The sequence below is a fragment of the Athene cunicularia genome (assembly GCF_003259725.1).
Source record: "Athene cunicularia isolate RWA chromosome Z unlocalized genomic scaffold, athCun1 chrZ_part1, whole genome shotgun sequence".
Classification (NCBI taxonomy): Eukaryota; Metazoa; Chordata; class Aves; order Strigiformes; family Strigidae; genus Athene; species Athene cunicularia.
In genome coordinates this window covers 9634850-9653143 of record NW_020799142.1, presented here as the reverse complement: position 1 = coordinate 9653143, position 18294 = coordinate 9634850, and the positions used below count along the sequence as shown (strand labels likewise).

Here is an 18294-nt window from a genome sequence, read left to right as displayed (position 1 = left end):
CGGGTCAGATCCTCTCATATTAGGGAAACAGCAGCTCTCTAGTGTGGATCTGCCCCTGGGACAGCTGTGGGTGGCAACTGAAAAGCACTGTGTTTGTAGGGGGTACAGAGCTGGTTTAGCAGGTATAACACCTCGTCTTTTCTACAGCTAGTACTGAATGAGTTCTGGAAGGGAGAAGTACATAGGTTGTTCCATGCCTGTTAGTCCTGGCTGTCATGGTATCCTCTTCAGAAGTCTGGGTGGAACACAATGGATATGGCAACTGAGGATTACAGGGATCATTGAAAGCTTCCTCATATCTTTGTAGCCCTGAATCATTTGCCATCATGGGGTTCATGGAGCAGATCTGAAGCCTTTTCATATTTGTTTTATTTAGCACCTATGTTTTTTCCTTTCCTATGTTTTCCAGCTTGCACCTGGTTTTTGTTGTCTAAATATAACACTGAGGTTAAGTAAATGCCCAAAATACCTCCAAGAACTTACAGTGCTAAATAGTACATTTTCAGTGGTCTTTAATGTTGCAGTGACTAGGTAACTTTCACATTTTTAAACTGCTAGTAAGAAATTGTAAAAAGAAGCTAAAGGTCTACAGTAACTATTTAAAAATATGGCTTTTATTTTCATGCTGTTTATGGAGAAATATTTCTTCCCTTGTAAGTGCTTTTCAGGTAATATATCACAGATTCTGGCCCCATATAGTCTCTCCCAATGTTTTGTTTCCTATAACAAGTTTTATATCAAAAGTGAAAATAATTTTGTAGCCCTTTCACTTTTGAAAAAATTGGCTCTAAAATACGTAGTACTTTGTGGCTACCAAATATTGTGCCTTGACAAAAATGCCATGCAGAAACATGTCACCACTCTCAAAAGGTTAATTGATATTTCAGGATGTTGAATGTCTTCTAAGTAAACATGACCATAGCCAAGTACATGTTGTATTTTGCTTTCAAGAAAATAAATAGACCATTTTGAAGCCTTAGGCAGCATGTTACTTGTTAATCAAAACTTGTTCTCGCACAACTATATTTAAAACAGAAAGATACATGAGTTGTACAGGAAAACAAAGTAATTTTAAGGTAAAGCAATATAGAAAAAGAGTTATGGCTGCTGTTCAGCTATAAACTCGTGCCACTGTGCTACCACATGTATTGTATTTGTTCTGAGCCGTCTACAATATTCCTGGATACATGTGTCTTAAAAGTGAAACAGAAGACATAAATTTCAATGTCTTTACTTTTGAGGGTGTGTTTTTCATGGTACATACAGTACGCTCTTTAACAGCTTTAGAAAAGCCTTAAAATTCAGGCTTCTGAGATACTGTCTCTAGTGGCATTGTTTTATAATCCTGGACGAGCTGCTAGCTTGTCTAAGGCTTGGTTTCCATACTCCTATAATAAACTGTTTAAGTAACTGTTAGAAAGTCCTTTCTAAATTGAGGAGTGTGGAGCTTGAACCTTAGTGACTGCAGTATGAGGAGCCATCACATTCCAGAGCTTGCTCACTGTCTCTGTGTTTGACCTTAATGGTTAGGTGTTTTATCAAAATAGGTGGTACTGTTTCCTGATGCCTGCTTCAGGCTGCTCCCACCACTAGACCAGAAGTCAGCAATTGGGTCCTTCTCTGTTGACCATGATGAATTTTGATGGGGTTCTTTAGGTGAACTGGACTTCTTTCTTGATCTGAAACTCAGAGTAAGGCAAGATGATAAGGTGTTTATGCTCTGGAGAGAACTGGAGGTAATTCCTTTACTTAATTTTGTTGACGTCTGTGGAGAGAAAAATGTTTTTCAGCTGTGTCATTGTGGGATAATTTGCTGGAAGATTCCAGATACTGGCTAGCGCAGGACTTACCTGACTTGTCCATTAGAGTTACTGACTTGAGCACATCCACAGAATCCACATCAGACTGTGCTGTACTTTTGTGTGAGATGGGCAATGCCTTATTATTTTCATCAACCGAGATGTAATCTGGTTAGAGGAAATCAAACAGAGAACTATGATTAAAAAAATAATCTGCTTTTAGAGTTTATAAAACTTGGCTTTGGGCATACTGTTACTAAAGCTATGGCTACCACAAAATGAGCTAGACCAGATTTACAACATTTTAACTGTGACCATTTTTTTGTATGCATGCTTTCATTGATTTGGTTAATACCCTTATTTTAACCACAGAATGAAGACTGAATAGGGTCATTTATTGCAGAGCAGTTTACAGGCTGCAGGCTGACATGCTGAAGTTCTTCCTAGTGTCTTGTTCCTGTAGCTGTACACAGTCAGTTTGAGATTGTCTGTGGCTTTCCATGAACTTTGGCCTTTGCTAAACTCCTGAACCATCTTGGACTGGCAGTGGTGGTCATGATACATAATTTTCCTTTTGGTATGCTTAGTTGTATGGCTTACAGTGTTTGTTAGATGATTGATGTATATCAGTTCAGTATACGAAGAAATGCAAGTGTAAATGGTATAGCTGCAATAAAGTCTGGAAGTTCTGTCTTTGAGCTGTGCTAATGGAAGATGTTTCTGCTGCTCACTTTCTCTCCTATCTTTCATCTAGAGATTACTGTCACTGTAAGAGCCAGAGCATTTATTGGCTTCTCTGCTGTTCACAGTAGAGTGTGTCTCTGGGATGGCTTTGTGCAGTTGATGATTTTCGCTGAGTTATTGTACTGGTAGGAGATTAACTGATATGTGGCACACTTACCAAGTCAGCCACAATATTTATTAGCAGAGAGGAGACACTAGATTGAAAGAAACTTGTATGCAAATTAATTTGCCACATGTTAAGACTTTATGTTTCTACTTTTCATTATTTGAGAAGGCCAGGTAGGTTATTTCATGAAATACTTCTAGTTCTGTTCTTGTGTACTTTATTTCTGTATGAGGTGTAGCTTGATAATGCTTGAATATCATATTAGATTAATGATTAAAAAGTAATTTGAAATGTATCTGTGTAGCTTTCTATTAAAAATTCTGTTATATGCTTAACTGGTTTGGCTTCTCAGTAGTAACAATTTAAAAAGCAGCACAGCATTATTTTTATCATTAACATCTGTGTATGGTAGAACACACATGAGCAAATCTGTTGATTAAGAAATTAGCATCTTTATCTGGTTTACCATTTATTGGTAACTTTTTTTGTTTTTCCTAAAAGAAAAATAAATACAAAATAAACTTGAGTCTGCAACTTTGCTGATAAACTTCCACAAGAAGGGGAAAGCTACCTTATTGTGGGTCCTTAGTTGTGTTTTATGGATTGGCTCCAGCAGATCTGAGGCATATGAAGTTGCTTTATTTTGGGTGGTCACAGGCAGTTTGAATGATAAATTTGGCAACAGAGAGAATTAAATCTGTCTTGGAGTCCAGAAGAATTTGCAGAATGTTCATTGTATAAAAGTGCTTAACATTTGTAGAGTCTGACATTGTGTTCACTAGCACAGATCAGTCACAATATTGAATGTGACCTGAGTGCTTCTGTACCATCTGATTGTATCTAAATTTGTGTGTTATAGCTTGAAACAATTGGATGGCAGCTTAATCTTCAAATGGCAGAGTCCATGCAAGCAAAGCTGAAGTCTCCTCGGGCTGTGCTAGAGTTGGGAGTGTGCAGTGAAGATTCAAAGGTAAGAAATACATGCCTGGCAGAGTTGGAATGAGTTGTGATGATGGCCTTATGCTCAAAGTTCTGAGGCATAAATTTGAACTCTTGATTGTTGTTAGTCTCGCCAGTGTTTTAATTTATTTCATAAAATTATAGTAAGCACTTGGAATTAACTGTGAAGTACTGACTTAATAGCATACATATTGGGTAGACTGAGAGCGGAGAAGTGTTATCAGCTCTTTGGACTGTAACGGAATAGAGAAATATCATGGAATACGGTTGTTTTAGATCTCTAAAATATCTTTGTAAATAATTTATTTCTATCACATCACATGTGATTGGTGGTACTTATACTTTTAATGCTTAGTAGCTTGCAACCTTCTACCATGTGTGTAGTTATGTAAGATATTACTCATCACTTACAACCTTTCTGTGCTAATGATATATTTATATGAATGATGACATAGTATGCAAGGTCCCAGAAAGCCAATATTTGGAGGTTTTAAGGTAAAGTCTTAAGTTCAAGGATTTTAGTGCCAACACCCAGTAATGAACATAATTTTTTATTCATAAAATCTGTATCTTCTGTTAGCTAGCATGTTTTAAATTAATCACATAAATTACATTTAATTTTGTCTTGCTAACAGAAATTGGAGTCTTTACTTCTGTAAGAATATTTATCTATGAAAAAGTCAGTATGAAAGATTTGAGGGGGAAAAATCAGAAGTCAGTTCTGCTATGGCATTGCGTTTAAATCAGTAATTTTACTAACGTGAATGGAATTTCTGATTTATGGTAGAATAAAAAAAAAGAATACACAGCCTATGTTTGCGCTTCTCACCAGGTCTTGCAGCAGTTGTACTTTTTTTTCAGCAGTTCACTGCAATCTGTATTTTTTAAAGGCAAATACAAGAACAAGACAGTATTTTATGTCCAAGCTGCATTGGGCAGCACTGCATACAGATTCAATTCCAGAGCAAAACAATTTTTTAAAAAATCAGGAAAAAATATCACTATCGCATGACACAGAAAGTTCATCTGGTTCCTTTACAAAAACAGAATTCAGCAAGTGGATTTTTTTTATTTTCCTCTCTGTTTCATTTTGTGCATATAATTAGATATCACGATGAGAATTATATTTTGCAATAATTACAAGCCTAGAATAGACTTGTAACTGGCATTTAGATAGAACAGTGGAACAAGAAAAACATATTGGTGCTCTCACACTACAGACACTAAAACTTAAAAATCTGTGTTGGTGTGAAGATAACTACAGGGGTTTTTTTTCTGAATGATTACATTCTAGTATGGAATAGGTTTAAGATCTGTTAATATCTGCTTATATACTGACAGAAATGTTGGAACATAATTTTCATCTTCACGATCTCTTTGTGTACTAAGTTACCTGAAAATCCTAGATACCAGATACTTTTTTTTTTTTTCTCCTCAAGCTTAGTGTATGTGCCTTTTCCGCAGAAATTTGGCATAGTGTATGTGTTTAGTGTTGTCGTTACAGAGGCGTTTTTGTGGACTAGTGCATTAGGGGGCAGTAGTGCTCTTTGTCACACTGGCCCTTTGAATGCTTTTTTTGAGATGTGAAGTCAGTCGGTGTGGGAAGTGTTAAGTGTTTACATTTCTAATCTGTATGTAACAATAGAAGTTTGTCTTGCTCATCTACAAAACTAAACCCTATTAATAAAAAAACATACTGAGCAAGGTAAATTAAATTGGCCATTATTTCCACTTTTGCTAACTATATGTAATTGTACTAATACATTAATATGTTTACTACCACTCACTCCAGTTAAAGATCATTTAAACAATTGTCATAAGATGACATTTAAATTATTTAAATTATCTCTCCAGGAGAGGTAATTAGAAAACTTGTGGATATATGAATGTTATTTGTGCTTCATAAAATAAAAAGTCAGAGAATCTGCTATATGCTATGTAAATATTTATAGACCATATTTTGCCAGCTTCAGATGAAATGCAGAGTCCCACAGGTATTATACCATTAAAATTCAAAAGTAAGGTGGTCTTTGGTTCTTTGAAAGGATTCAATCTGCTAGTGACATTTGCATTGCTCAGGAAATCACATCCTGGGTTGCGTCAAGAGAAGCGTGATGATGATTCTCCCCATCTACTCCACTCTCCTGAGACCTCACCTGCAGTGCTGTGTCCAGCTGTGGGGCCCCCAACATAAGAAGGACGTGGACCTGTTGGAGCAGGTCCAGAGGAGGCCACAAAGATGATCAGGGGGCTGGAGCACTTTCCTTACCAGGACAGACCGAGAGTGTTGGGGTTGTTCAGCCTGGGGAAGAGAAGGATCTGGGGAGACCTTACAGCAGCCTTCCAGTACGTAAAGGGGGCTACAGGGAAGATAGGGAGGGACTCTTTATCAGGGATTGTGGTGATAGGATGAGGGGTAATGGTTTTGAACTGGAAGAAAGTACATTTAGATTAGATATAAGGAAGAAATTCCTTACTGTGAGGCACAGGAATAGGTTGCCCAGAGAAGCTGTGCCTGCCCCCTCCCTGGCAGTGTTCAAGGCCAGGTTGGACTGGACTCTGAGCAACCTGGGCTACTGGAATGGGTCCCAGCCCATGGCAGGGGGTTGGAACTAAATGATCATTAAGGTCCCTTCCAGTCCAAACCATTCTATGATTCTTTAAAATACACTGCTTGTGCCTAGCAGTAATTGTGATCAGATCACATGATTTTTGTCAAACTGTGTTTTCCTGGGTTTTGTTACAAATTTGCCTTTTGCTTTGTCTCAGACTTTGAATTATGCTTGATTTGGATCTAACAAATATTTTGCATATGCCATCAAGTTTTTCACAATGGGGGTGATTAAGTATGGCTTTGTTACCTGGACAGGTTGCAGAGTTGCCAGCCTTGATACTCGGAAGTCAAAGGGGCAAGTCCCTGAGCATCCTGATGGAAGCATGGAGTTAGCCCTGCTGTGAGCAGAGAGGTGGATTAGGTGGGCTGCCAAATCCTACCTTCCAGCCCAAGTTGTCCTGTGATCTAGGCTGCTTTGCAGTTTGGTTGCTAATGGTGTTTTGCATGAGGAGAAGAAAAAAGGAGCTTTCAATAAAAATTTAATTAACAGCAGCTTCTTACAATGATTCACAATTTGAAATGTTTAATTGCATTGCTAAATCTGAGGGAAATGGAATTTCTATGAACTAGACACACAAAATAAGCTGGTATGATAAGAAACATCTTTTTGAACTTGCTTCTATTCTGTCATTTTAATGAGCTAAGGCAACATTTAGAACTGATGTGTAAGGGTATTCTTTAATGATATAATTTGGTTTCAGATTTTTTTGGCTGTTGAGTTGCAGCACAACAATCTGGGGATTATTATTATTTTTATGGCTGTAGGATGAATTAACCAGTAGAGGGAGCACAAATTAACAATCTTGATAATCTGTGCTGCTAATTATGATTTTGATTTGCAAACAAAGACTGATAAAAAAAATGTTGTGTTTATTTAATAAAATAAATTTTCTGTAAATTATTTAATAATGATCCTCACAGGCACACACACTCACATTCTTTCCCACTGTTAATAGCAATGACTATCTAGTCCAGACCTTTCTAAACAACTATGATTATTTCCTATAACCATAGGAGACATATAAAAAAAAATGTAGAAAAGGTCTGAGGACTTCAGAACTGTCACATGCTTCATTTCAAATATCTCTGCAGAGGAATGTGAGAAGAGTGTATTCTAAGAGTTTCTGCTATGCATCTTCACTAGGAAGATCCAGTAAAACACATATCTATGTAAGATATTTATTACTGTGTATTTTTACACAAGATATGTAGTTAACATTTATGATTGAAAATTGTTAGGATAAATAAACTATTCTTGCCCAGTGTTGTCTCTTGATAGTTATTGAATTTTTTTCTGTAAATCCATTCCACAGATTTAATTTGAATCAGTTATGTAATTACAATTTGTCCTATGGAAGGCTTTGTTCTTTTCTTGATCTTCCTTCTTTTTATTACATCTATGATTTTATTCTTAACCATTAAGAACTTTTTCAAAGAGCTCTTTTTTTCTGTGTGAATGTTATGTATAGATCCCTTGTGAGAATTCAATAATTTGTTTTTTTGTTCCCTCTTTATACATATGTATTAAGAATTTTATAACGGGATTTTGTCAGAAAATAACAGATAAATGTGCTGGTTCGTTAAACCTGCTAATGTAATACTTTTGACAAAACATGTTAAAATGTTACTATACCAATTTAATGTATTTCCTTTTAATTAATTTCCCCTAACTTATAGATGCTTTAAAAGGGGAATACTAACAGTGGAAATATTTGAAACTATTTTTTTTCTGCAACTGTTCAGAATCAAAGTGGGGTCTTGACTGTATTTGAAACTGAGATCATAATGCATATTCATTCTACAGAGTAAATAGAAGTCTGCAAATCTTAAATTATTATTTTTCACTTGTTAAAATAACAGGTCATGGTTTTCTTCTTTTTTCCACCTAGTTTTTGTGGGCTTTCTATACACTTCTGGACTGTGAACAAATCTAGACCTAAGACATTTTGTTCTGTTTACTTCAGTAAGCATGCCATTATGCTTTCTAAGTATGCCATTGTGAATACTTTCCCTATCGTTAACATCAAGACAGAGTAGATGCAAAACAAAGCCCTTGTAGTGGAGCTAGATCACTGTTCAGGCTGTAGATTCTGTGCAGGCTGTATGGCATGCAGACAGGACCTGCACTTGGGCATTTAAGGAAATGTGGGGGTGCTCCCCCTTCTCCCTCAGTTTAGCCCTTTGTTTCCCTCTGAAAAGAAGTTCTATTTATGGAGTGGCATAAACAGTTCTAGTTGGTGGATGCTAGTGATATGTTCCCACTCCAGAGAGGTAGGAGGTGGCAGAGTTGAACATCTATACCATGATGTACCCCCTTCATTTGCCTTCTCAGTCCTGGGCTTTTGGGGTGACGCATTTAAGTGCCTTTTATTTTTTTTCTTTTTTTTTTTTTTTTCCCCCCCAAAGTAGAAGAGTAATTTGTATTTGTAGGGCGTCGGAAAAAAGAGGGCAATTAAAAGACATGATTCTGAAGGAACTGTGATGAGGGTGCAAAGACTAAACAGTTGTAAATTGCTTCTCACATTCATCAGTTACCTCTCAATCACTTTCTGTTCTGATGAGGAGGTCACCCTTTTCCTTCTCAGAACACAAACAACAAGCTTGCATGTACACCCTTGAACTGAGTTTAGACTTCTCATCAAGCAGATTTGTAAGTCTCTAGCAATTGCAAAAAGTAAGTGGGACAGGCCTTGGGTGAATGCAGATGTTTAAGGATGAGATTGAGAGAAAATGTTTTTTCATTCTTGTTTAGAGGAGGTAAATAGAGGCCTGGATAGCCTCAGATAGCACAGTCCTGTTTCAAGGTCTTTCTGAACGTATTTATACAAGCAAGGTTGCTGCTTTTGGTAAGGTATATCATGAAACCAATTTTTTTCTGAAAACCAAAATTTAATAAATGCTGCTGATGATAAGAAAGCAGAAACTCCTCTAAGACCAGGTTTCAGAATATTAAGAAAAGTCTTCATATTTGTAGAAGCTGTAGTAAGAATGACTATATAATCTTGAGTGTGTGGAACAGCTCAGAAAAATGAGCCTGAAATTTATAATTAGCTTCCAGGCTGTCATATTGCCACAGAAAGCTGTCAGAAATTTCATTGCTCAGCCATGAGAGCCAGAAATTACGGACTTGCAATGCACAGCAATTCTTCCATTAGATTATTTTTGATCTATCATACCTTTTATCTCTGATTAAATCCATTTAATTAGAGGAAAAAATGAAGCTGCAGCCCAGAATTTTCAAGATGCTGAGAGGACTTTTGTTTTCTTAGCATCTTAGTTTTCTCTATGTAGCAGCATAGAAATGGATGACAGAGTAACCCATATTCTGTAAGTCGTGTGTAGTTTGATATTTTACTTAGAAAACATTTACCAGGTGGTGTGACTCCAGGAGTATGCACACACCTGTCCCAATCCAATGTCAGGGGAGGTTTTCATGTGATCCCAAGAGTGAGATTAAAACACAAACAAGGTCAAATGCCATATACCTAAACCAGGTTTTTATTATTTAAAACAAAAAAAAGGTGAAGAGGGGTAGTGATAGGACAGAATGGAAGGAAAGGACAGAAATAAAGCAAGGATGCGGGATAGGGCTGCAAGAATAGTCACCACCATGGATCCAGTAATGTCCCACAAGGTTTGAGACAGTCATATGACATTTTAGTCTCTCACAACACCTCTGGCAATTGTACTGCAGTGTAGTTAATTATCTGATTGCATTTTGATCTTATGTGATGTAATTACGCAGCTTATAGTAAGGATCTCTTTACAGGGATCTCTTTACAGTATTCTTATGTTTCACCTGGCTATATACACTATTTATGAATACAGTCTATAAGACATGAAGTTACAAATCCTGTAACTGGCTACAACTTACGCACATGCTTTGTTTCCACTAAAGCACTCCTAAGACTTTGTCTATGTGTCCTTGTGTCATGAAATTAAAGAAAAAAATGGTCCCAGTTGACTGTGTTGTAGGTCTGGGCAACCTCAGCCTATAGTTAATACTAAAATTCTTGTTTGTACAGGAGTAAATTGAATTGTCTGTGTTAATTCAGATTAAATAATTCAAAATAAATGTGTTAACTTTACCATTGTCAGTCCAAATAATCAGCAAAGTAGCTGAAATATGTAAGTTGAAACTTGGACCCATCTCATTGACAGGCAGAGTTAGACTTTCAAGGCCTTGAGGGCATTTGAAAAACACAAAGATCTGCTAAATTTCTCTCATTTAATGCAGTTGTGCGTGCCACATTGTCTTACAAAATTTGTTTCCTGTTTGCCTCAAACTGGTTTTGTAGGCTTGATCCTTCAGTCTTTTCAGATGAAGAAAAAACATTCATGGGATTCATGAATGGTAAATTCTCAGGCATCTGTATAATTTCTTGCCTGCTGTTCTCAGAAACTCTTCAGTGTTTTAGCAAATGAACTGTTGTCTTCATTGGAATGTAGCAATAGAAAAGAACCCTATTTTTTCAATACTTTTACAGTACTTCCTAGCAGTACCTATCCCCCTGCTTTTACTTAGGCAATAAGCTCCGTGGCCCCTTCACAAACGTGTTAAATTGGCACCTCTCCTGTGTCTGTTTCTTCCTGACTCTAAAGTAGAAAGATAAGGTACTGTAAAGCATGCGTGAGATTAGGGAGAGGTGAACATAAAAGTTGAGCTTTCTCTAACAGCAAGGCTCAGTCTTAACCAGCATAGCTCTTCTGCATGTGCCCTCTGTTACAATGAAGTTAATTCCTGCCTTTGATAATTGGACATAAGGGCAGAGAAAGACAATATAATCTCCAAACTTTTTGAAGTGAATATTTTAAAACTGTTACATAAAAATCAAAATTTCTTCTGAATGTTATAAAATTCAGAGGGTTATAAAGCCTTTAGATATAGAGTATATGAAGTGAGTAGCATTTCATGGCATTTAAGTCAGGTAGGAGTGGTTGTCTCTTGCATTATTTGGCAATTACTAGCAAGCAGAGAAGAGGTGGAATATGTTATTTATAAATCAGTAGGAGAGTAATGTTTTATATATGAAAGTCTTGGTGTAAGGGAATCTATGCAGAACTACCTATAAACATGTCTGTATGTTTTCTCAGTACCACTGGAAATGCTTCTCCGTTTTTCATCTTCAGTTTCTAAGTTCTTAATCTGTAAAATGGTGAACTTTACACTGCTCAGCAGTTGCAACTTGGAGAGACTTGCTTGTGGAAAATTTTCTTACCTGTTAATCCTTTCTTTTTCCTGTGAGGTGTTCTAAATGAGAAAAGTTACATGAGAGGTGGAATTTTAAAAAATTAATTTCTGTGTTTTTTGTCAGTAGACTTATGCTTCAGAATAACACATCTTTAAAGACCCAATAGTGTTTTATTTTCCTGTAGCTGGTTCCCATGTAAGGAATACCTTCAGAGTTTATTGGAAGAGGTAGGATTATCTTCTACAGTCATGATTGTTGCCTGTTTTCAATTTATACTGACACTTGAAAAGCGGTTGCCTTGCTCCTCGTTACCGTAGTGGTAGCTTGGGAGCAGTCTGTGCTTTGCTGTTCACTTCTTGGGTAGGAATAGAAATACACTCTTCTTAATGTCTTCTTGTAATGTGTACTGTGTTAGAGGCACTCTCTGAATATGAGGACATCTTTTGTCAAAGAGAATCAAACTACAAAAAAGGAGTAAAAGTAAGATCTAAATATATATGGAATGTATTAATGAAGATGTGAACTTGCTTATAAATGCCTTTAACTTTTGTAGCTGCACCATAGAAATGCATTTTTTGCAGATATTCAGGGTATCCAGAAAGAACAGTGTGGAGTTTTCAAAGCAAGCTTTAAGTCTTACACAGCCTGTTTGTAAAAAAACAGAAAAGGTGATTAAATAGCAACCTTGTGTAAGACAATATGATGTCCACACCTCCCTAGACTAACTGCTAGGTCCCACCTTTTCTCTATGCAATTTCATGGGTTTTTTCAGGCCCACTGTAGTTGTTTAATAGTTCTCACCACTGAATTTTACTTCTGCTGCTGTGGGAGGATGGGCAGAGAACAGAGGAACATTTCTGCCTTCCATTCTTGTGTTAAACAGTGCTGTTTACTAAAACACCGCTCAGCAGGCTCTGCAGTGGGCATGGATAGAAATGGAACTCTTGTTGTAAGCAGAAGGAACAGAAAAATAATCTAATACAAATGCCAATAAAGTGGGTTCTTATTGTCCACCTGAAGGAGTTCTTTAGTAATTTGTATAACTTTTTGTTCCATTTTCTTTGTAAATACTGATACTGACTTTGAACTTGAGCTGGTGAGGAACACTGGCAGGAGTTTTATTTCCTTGTTTTCTCCAATTTTTCATCTGCCTTTTATTAGTGCAAAAAAGCATACCTACACAAACTTTTTAACCTTATTTTTTTAAGATGTACTTGATTATTTTATCCCGAGTCGTGCGTTTTTCACCTTTGAAAGTTAAGTGAATGGATTATCTTGGAAACTGTGATATTATATTTCTTTTTAAAATGTATGAAAGATATTTTAAGAGGAAGGGAGATGAACAGGAAGGTATAATAGGCATGGAGTCAAACTCTGTTTGACTGTCCTTAGATTCTGGAAGATGTCTGTCTTAATAGTCAGAAGAGTTGAAAATAAATTACATTTTAAAAGTGTGATTTTTGCCTTTTTAATTTTCTGAAGTGCAAAAAGGAAGTTGGGCCAAATAGATTAAAAATGTCATAGGTAATTCATAATGTTTAAATAACTTCTAAAATCTAGAACTATTTAGCAAAGTTATCTTTCATTGTTCCTTAATTTTCTCTTATTTTCTTCATTATTAATATTTTCTTAATTATTAATATTATAATTAATAATTCTTAATTAATAATTCTCAATATTTTCTTAATTTTCTTCTTTTCTTGGATTTTTAAAAAAAATCATTTCTAATTTGTTTTGTCCTCTCCAAAAAACTTTTTAGCTCCCTTACCAGAGGATGTACTCTGGAATGGACATGCAGAATTGCCTATGAATAGATAGTATGTTTGCATGGAGAAAGATCAGCATCAGCTTGAGAGTCAGCAGCACGCTGCTGGAATGGGGAGCTTCAGGTGAGCCGTCTCCTGCTGCTGAAGCATATATTAGAGAGATAACAGCAGGGTCCTGGTACTGGGAGGAACGAAACAGGGAGCTGGTCTGGGAACAGCTACCTGCTTTTCTTTGACCACAACTCCATCTTCCACACTGGAAGGGGGAGAGATATTGATTGAGTGAGGGTAGACATTTCCAGTCAAAGTATCTCCACAGGACTTGACTTGGTCATATCCCTTAAATTTATACAGTGGGGCAGTTTACCTTTCTTCCAGAAGCACTGCTGAATGTCTGAGGGTGGAGGTATGGTTTTAGTAAATTTACAGGTGCCATGAGTACTCTAGTCCATATGAAGCTGAACAATTGTGATGTGCTTCAAAATATGAGTGTCTGGCAGTATTTTCCTTTCAGACTTTCTTTGTAATCTTTTCAAGAGTAGGGCTAGCCACAGAAAACAGAAATGAACTGTTTGAAGAATTTGAACATGGTGTCTCTTTTATAATACTAAAAAGTGAGGACATCATGTGTGAAATGGTTAATTTGGGTTAGGAAATTGCAGATTCCGTTACAGTATTTTTACTGTGCATCTCAAAGGAGAGAAGCTGATCTGTGTCAGAGCATTTGCATCTTGCCAGGGTCAGGTCCCACAGCTTACTATGGGACCCCTTTGAGGCTATGCATCCTGCACCCCATCACATTCACTCTCTCCCTTGTCTCTATGCACAACCTGTTATGCATCTTTTGTTTAATGACACATGTGTTTACCTTTTCTTCCTAACCATGTCAAACCTTACATCAGAAGATATTGTTTGGGGGTGAAAGGGTGGCAAGGAGCAGTTGCCAGACCAATTCACATACCCTGCAATTTGTGCCTTTCGTTTGTCTCATGTACCTTTAGAAAACATGGTGAGGAGAACCATATCCAGTTTCCTTGTTGGTTAATACCTTGCCAGTGGCAATGTATTACTATTGCAAACTGATTATGTATTTTATGTGACAAGTATCTCACCAGGTCTGCTCAGACTAGTACAGAAGGAGCTTGTACTTCTTCGTTTGCATTCAGTTTACATTTGTGTTCACCATCCTTGTGATTCTTCTTTGTGCTCTGCTTTTCTTTTGTCAGTTCTTAAAGTGCGTTGTTTCTTGAGTTTCAGTACAAAATGGTACTGTCAAGGAAAAGTAATCCTCTCAGTGATAATGATTTTCCAACCAAGCTGCTTTGTGGGTTAATAGCATATTTTGAATTTAAAAGCAATTGGATTGTTCTGTATTTTCTGTCTGCTTTGCAGAATTGCTGGGCTTACTTTCTGTTACTTTTGCTAATTTTTTTGTCAATGTGCAACTATGGAAATTGACAAACCTGGCTTCCTGGAGGAGTATGTAGATTCTTGAAGGAGTAAAAAGTGAGCATCTCCTGCATTTCTAACATCTGTCCTGCTTGAGGCAATAAATATACAGTACATGCTGTCAGGTGGTATCAGTGCTGTGCAGTTGACATTAAACAGGTGTCTAAATGCTGTGACACCCTTTCCAGTCATGCTTCAGGTGTAAGAGGGTAGGTCATCCCCTCAATTATATGCAAGGGGCACAATTTTCACTCATCTTCTTTCCTGTTTTTTTATGAATTACAGGAGTCTGGTATCTGGAACTGTGTGGTATCTAAATTTGTGCCTCTTGGGTTTGTATGAACATTTAGCAAACTTTAAAAGCTGCTTTGACAAGTGACCTTTTTCACTGGTTAAAATACATGAAATATGACCTCTTTCATAGGAAAACCACAACCCACAGCATGGCCTCCAGCTCCATAGCAAATATTTTTCAGTATGATTGTATAAAATCACTACTAATGAAATAACAAATACTTATTTCTAGGAACGCACACTCACTGGCAATGCAGTAATAGAAATATGTTTCAATGGCAAAAGGAAAATACTTTTTTTCCCTATTGAGACAGATCTTGTTATTAAGAATACATTTTGAAAGGGCAATGCAAAAATAGAGCCAAAGCTAATGAAAATGCTTGTCTAGCTTGAAATTTATACGTAAGGAAAAGCTGCTGCTTTTTCTGACCCCTTGAGCAACATTTCTGTACTTGCATGTATGTAGTCAGAGTAACTAAGTTGTCCAGCCAGCCCATGAGATGGAACCGCACCAGTGGGACAAATGGAAAATAAAATTTTACTGTTATGCTTTCTTGGTGAGTTTATAGCTGTTTTAGGGAATGACAATTTCTGTTATGCGTGTAATCAAACTATTAAGAGAACTGCTTTCTAAGTAGTGTTTGTAAATGTTTCCTTCTTCAACAACGTCAACATTAGGCACTGAGTTTTTCAGGACTGCCTGATTTGAGGCTTTTTGGATTACTTCTGGTGCATAGAGACAGGCACTAGAGTTTTAAAGAAGGATGAAAATTCTAGATTATTCTCTGTCCTCTTTTCCAGCATCAGCAGAAATGGGACCTGGAAGAGGGTTATGCTTGGGAATAAATCATGTTATGAGATTGGGATTTTGACAGCAAACCAAATTGCCAAGGACCAGATTTGTAGCCAGCTCTGGTCAGTGTATTTTGATTAGGTACTTGAAGACTGAAGGGTGCGCTTCTGTTCTTCGTGAGGTGGAGAAATGTATTATCCACTGTGGTATCACCAGAGTCACAGGTTTAAACTGTCTAGAGATGCACTGACGGTACACCAGGGGGCTGCCCCCTGGTGGCTTTAGGAGTGCTGGCATACCTAGTAGGCCTGGAAGGTTTAGCAGCCTGGGACTGAGTATAGGATTACTAACTGCATGGAGCAGTTCAGATTCATGTTGTTTTTCCTCTTCTCCTATTCTGAATCCTAAATAAAGGAATTTTAAAGTTGAACTCTACTCCCTTGAAAACAAATCTATATCTTTGTTCAAGAACAAGTGCCTAAATCTTACAAACACCTGAAGTCATTGCTGGGAAGGAAGTGTGTTTTATTAGAAGATCCTCCTGAGGAGGGGAGATTAATTTGAAGTTAGAATTTAGAGGCAGGAAGAAAGGTATTTGCAGATTTGGGAAAGTCCTTGTGACAGCCTCAGCAGAATTCCTGAGCTGTTTTTTCTTGTTATGTGCTGGGTTTGTATGGCAGGGGTTTTGGTAGTGGCAGAGAGGGCTACAGCAATAGCCCCTGTGAGAAGCTTCTCAAAAGCTCCCCTGGCTCCAAGTCAAACGGACCTCTGGCCAAAGCCAAGCCAATTAGCGATGGTAGCTGTGCCTCTGTGATAATGTAAGAAAGGAAACCAAAGAAGGGGGGACTTTGAGGAGGCGTTATGAGAAGGACATCTATGCGAACACTGAGGTCAGTGGAAGGAAGGAGGAGGAAGGGGGGGAGGTGTGCCAGAGTATGGAGACCCCCCTGTGTCCCATAGTGAGATGGCAGTCCTCCTGCCACCCATGGAGGTCACTAGAGGTGCAGAGATCAGCCCGCAGCCTGTGGAGGCCCCCAGGACTCTGTGGGAAGAAGCAGCCCTTGCCATTGTAGTTTGGCACCAAGAGGACTGCAACACATGGACATGACCCATGCCAGACATCTGAAGAAGAATGCATCCTGTGAGGAGGACTCAGCGTGGAGACAGTCTGTGAAGGACTGACTCCTATGAGAGGGATGCTACGCAGAGCAGCATCATGAATTCAGAGGAGTGCTTCCTCCCCACCTTGGAGGAAGCAGCAGCAGACTGAGTACACCCCCCATCCCCTGCCCCTGTGCCGTTGCAGGGAGGAGGTAGAGATACCAGGAACAAAACTGATCCCGGAAAGAAGGGAGGGGTGGGGGGAGGTGTTTTAAGATATGGCAGAGCTTCTTGCGTCTCGCTGTCCCATTCTATCTGTTGTGTTAGTTTTGTTATTGTTTCTTAGTGTTTGAATTCTTGTTTTCTTCCCCTAAAAAGTCTGTCTTTTACCTGTGACCTTAGATGAGTGAGGGGCCACTTCCTGTCCTTATCTTCTGAGCCTTTTGATTCATTTTTCTCCTTCAGCATTGTGAGGGGATGGGCTGAGTGAACTGCTGTGTGGTGTCATTTCTATATCACTTTGCCTCTTCACATTCCCATTACTACTTCTTTTCTGTCATTCCATCTTCATAGGAAGAAATGGACTGTGCTACTTTCAAAGCAATTGTACAGATTCCAAAATATCTTTGAAGTTTCTCAAACAGGTGAGTTGCCATCAAAGTGGAACAGAATTCCTGGGGTTGGTGCTATGTCTGGGAAGTTCTAATACACACTTCCAGGTGCTGCCATCATATAACTAGTCTCTTTTTTCTTCATTGTTGCTTCTGTTTCTTTTCTTTTTGAACAATAGTTGATTAATCAGTATATCAGTATAATTCTTGAGTAAATTGGTTTCCCTTGTTCTTTAGGCCTTAAAGCTCTTCTTGTACCATCAGGTAACTTCTGCTTCTAAAGGGATAACATGGAATGATATAGATGCAAGAAAAATGTTTAGGCAGTGTTTAGACAATTTCAGAGTTCCTGGATAGTAGTATATTTCTGTCTATACTTTTAGAGGGTAACATTTAACAAGTTCTTTAGTCTCTCCTTTTAAAATTTATATCACATGGAGTGAAAATAAAAGTCTTTCTCATGCGGACCAAAATGGTTTGTTGATAATATGGATGGGATCAAGAACAGCCAGTTTTTAAGTATTGAAATTGTTATGATTTGATTTCTTTCTGAATGCAGATGTATGTGTGGCCAGGCACACTCAGGTAAGATGTCACAATGATGTTTAAGAACTGTCTAACACAGAGCAGAAGTGTATGAAACAACTGTGGGGAGGTGGAGGCAGTATAGGCAATTAACAGCAAAAGAGAAGGAAAGTTATGTTCACTGAAGGGTAACTGAAGTTGAGCTGAACCTGTAGAGATTTTTTTTGGGTAAGGCTGAGAGCGATTAACATGCAGGGAGGCAATGTGCTGTGCAAAGCATTATGCCACATGATGCTGTGCTTTGTTCTCAACCTAGTATCTGAAAAGTCATTCTGAAAAG

The 18294-nt window shown here is 37.8% G+C and overlaps 1 protein-coding gene across 1 annotated transcript in view; it reads left to right on the top strand.

The window, feature by feature from the left end:
- COMMD10 (COMM domain containing 10) overlaps nt 1-18294 on the top strand; it is a 127533-nt gene that overhangs the window by 19852 nt on the left and 89387 nt on the right. The window contains exon 3 of the mRNA XM_026865879.1: nt 3509-3619. Coding sequence (XP_026721680.1) covers nt 3509-3619 — 111 coding nt within the window. The remainder of the gene's footprint in view (nt 1-3508; nt 3620-18294) is intronic.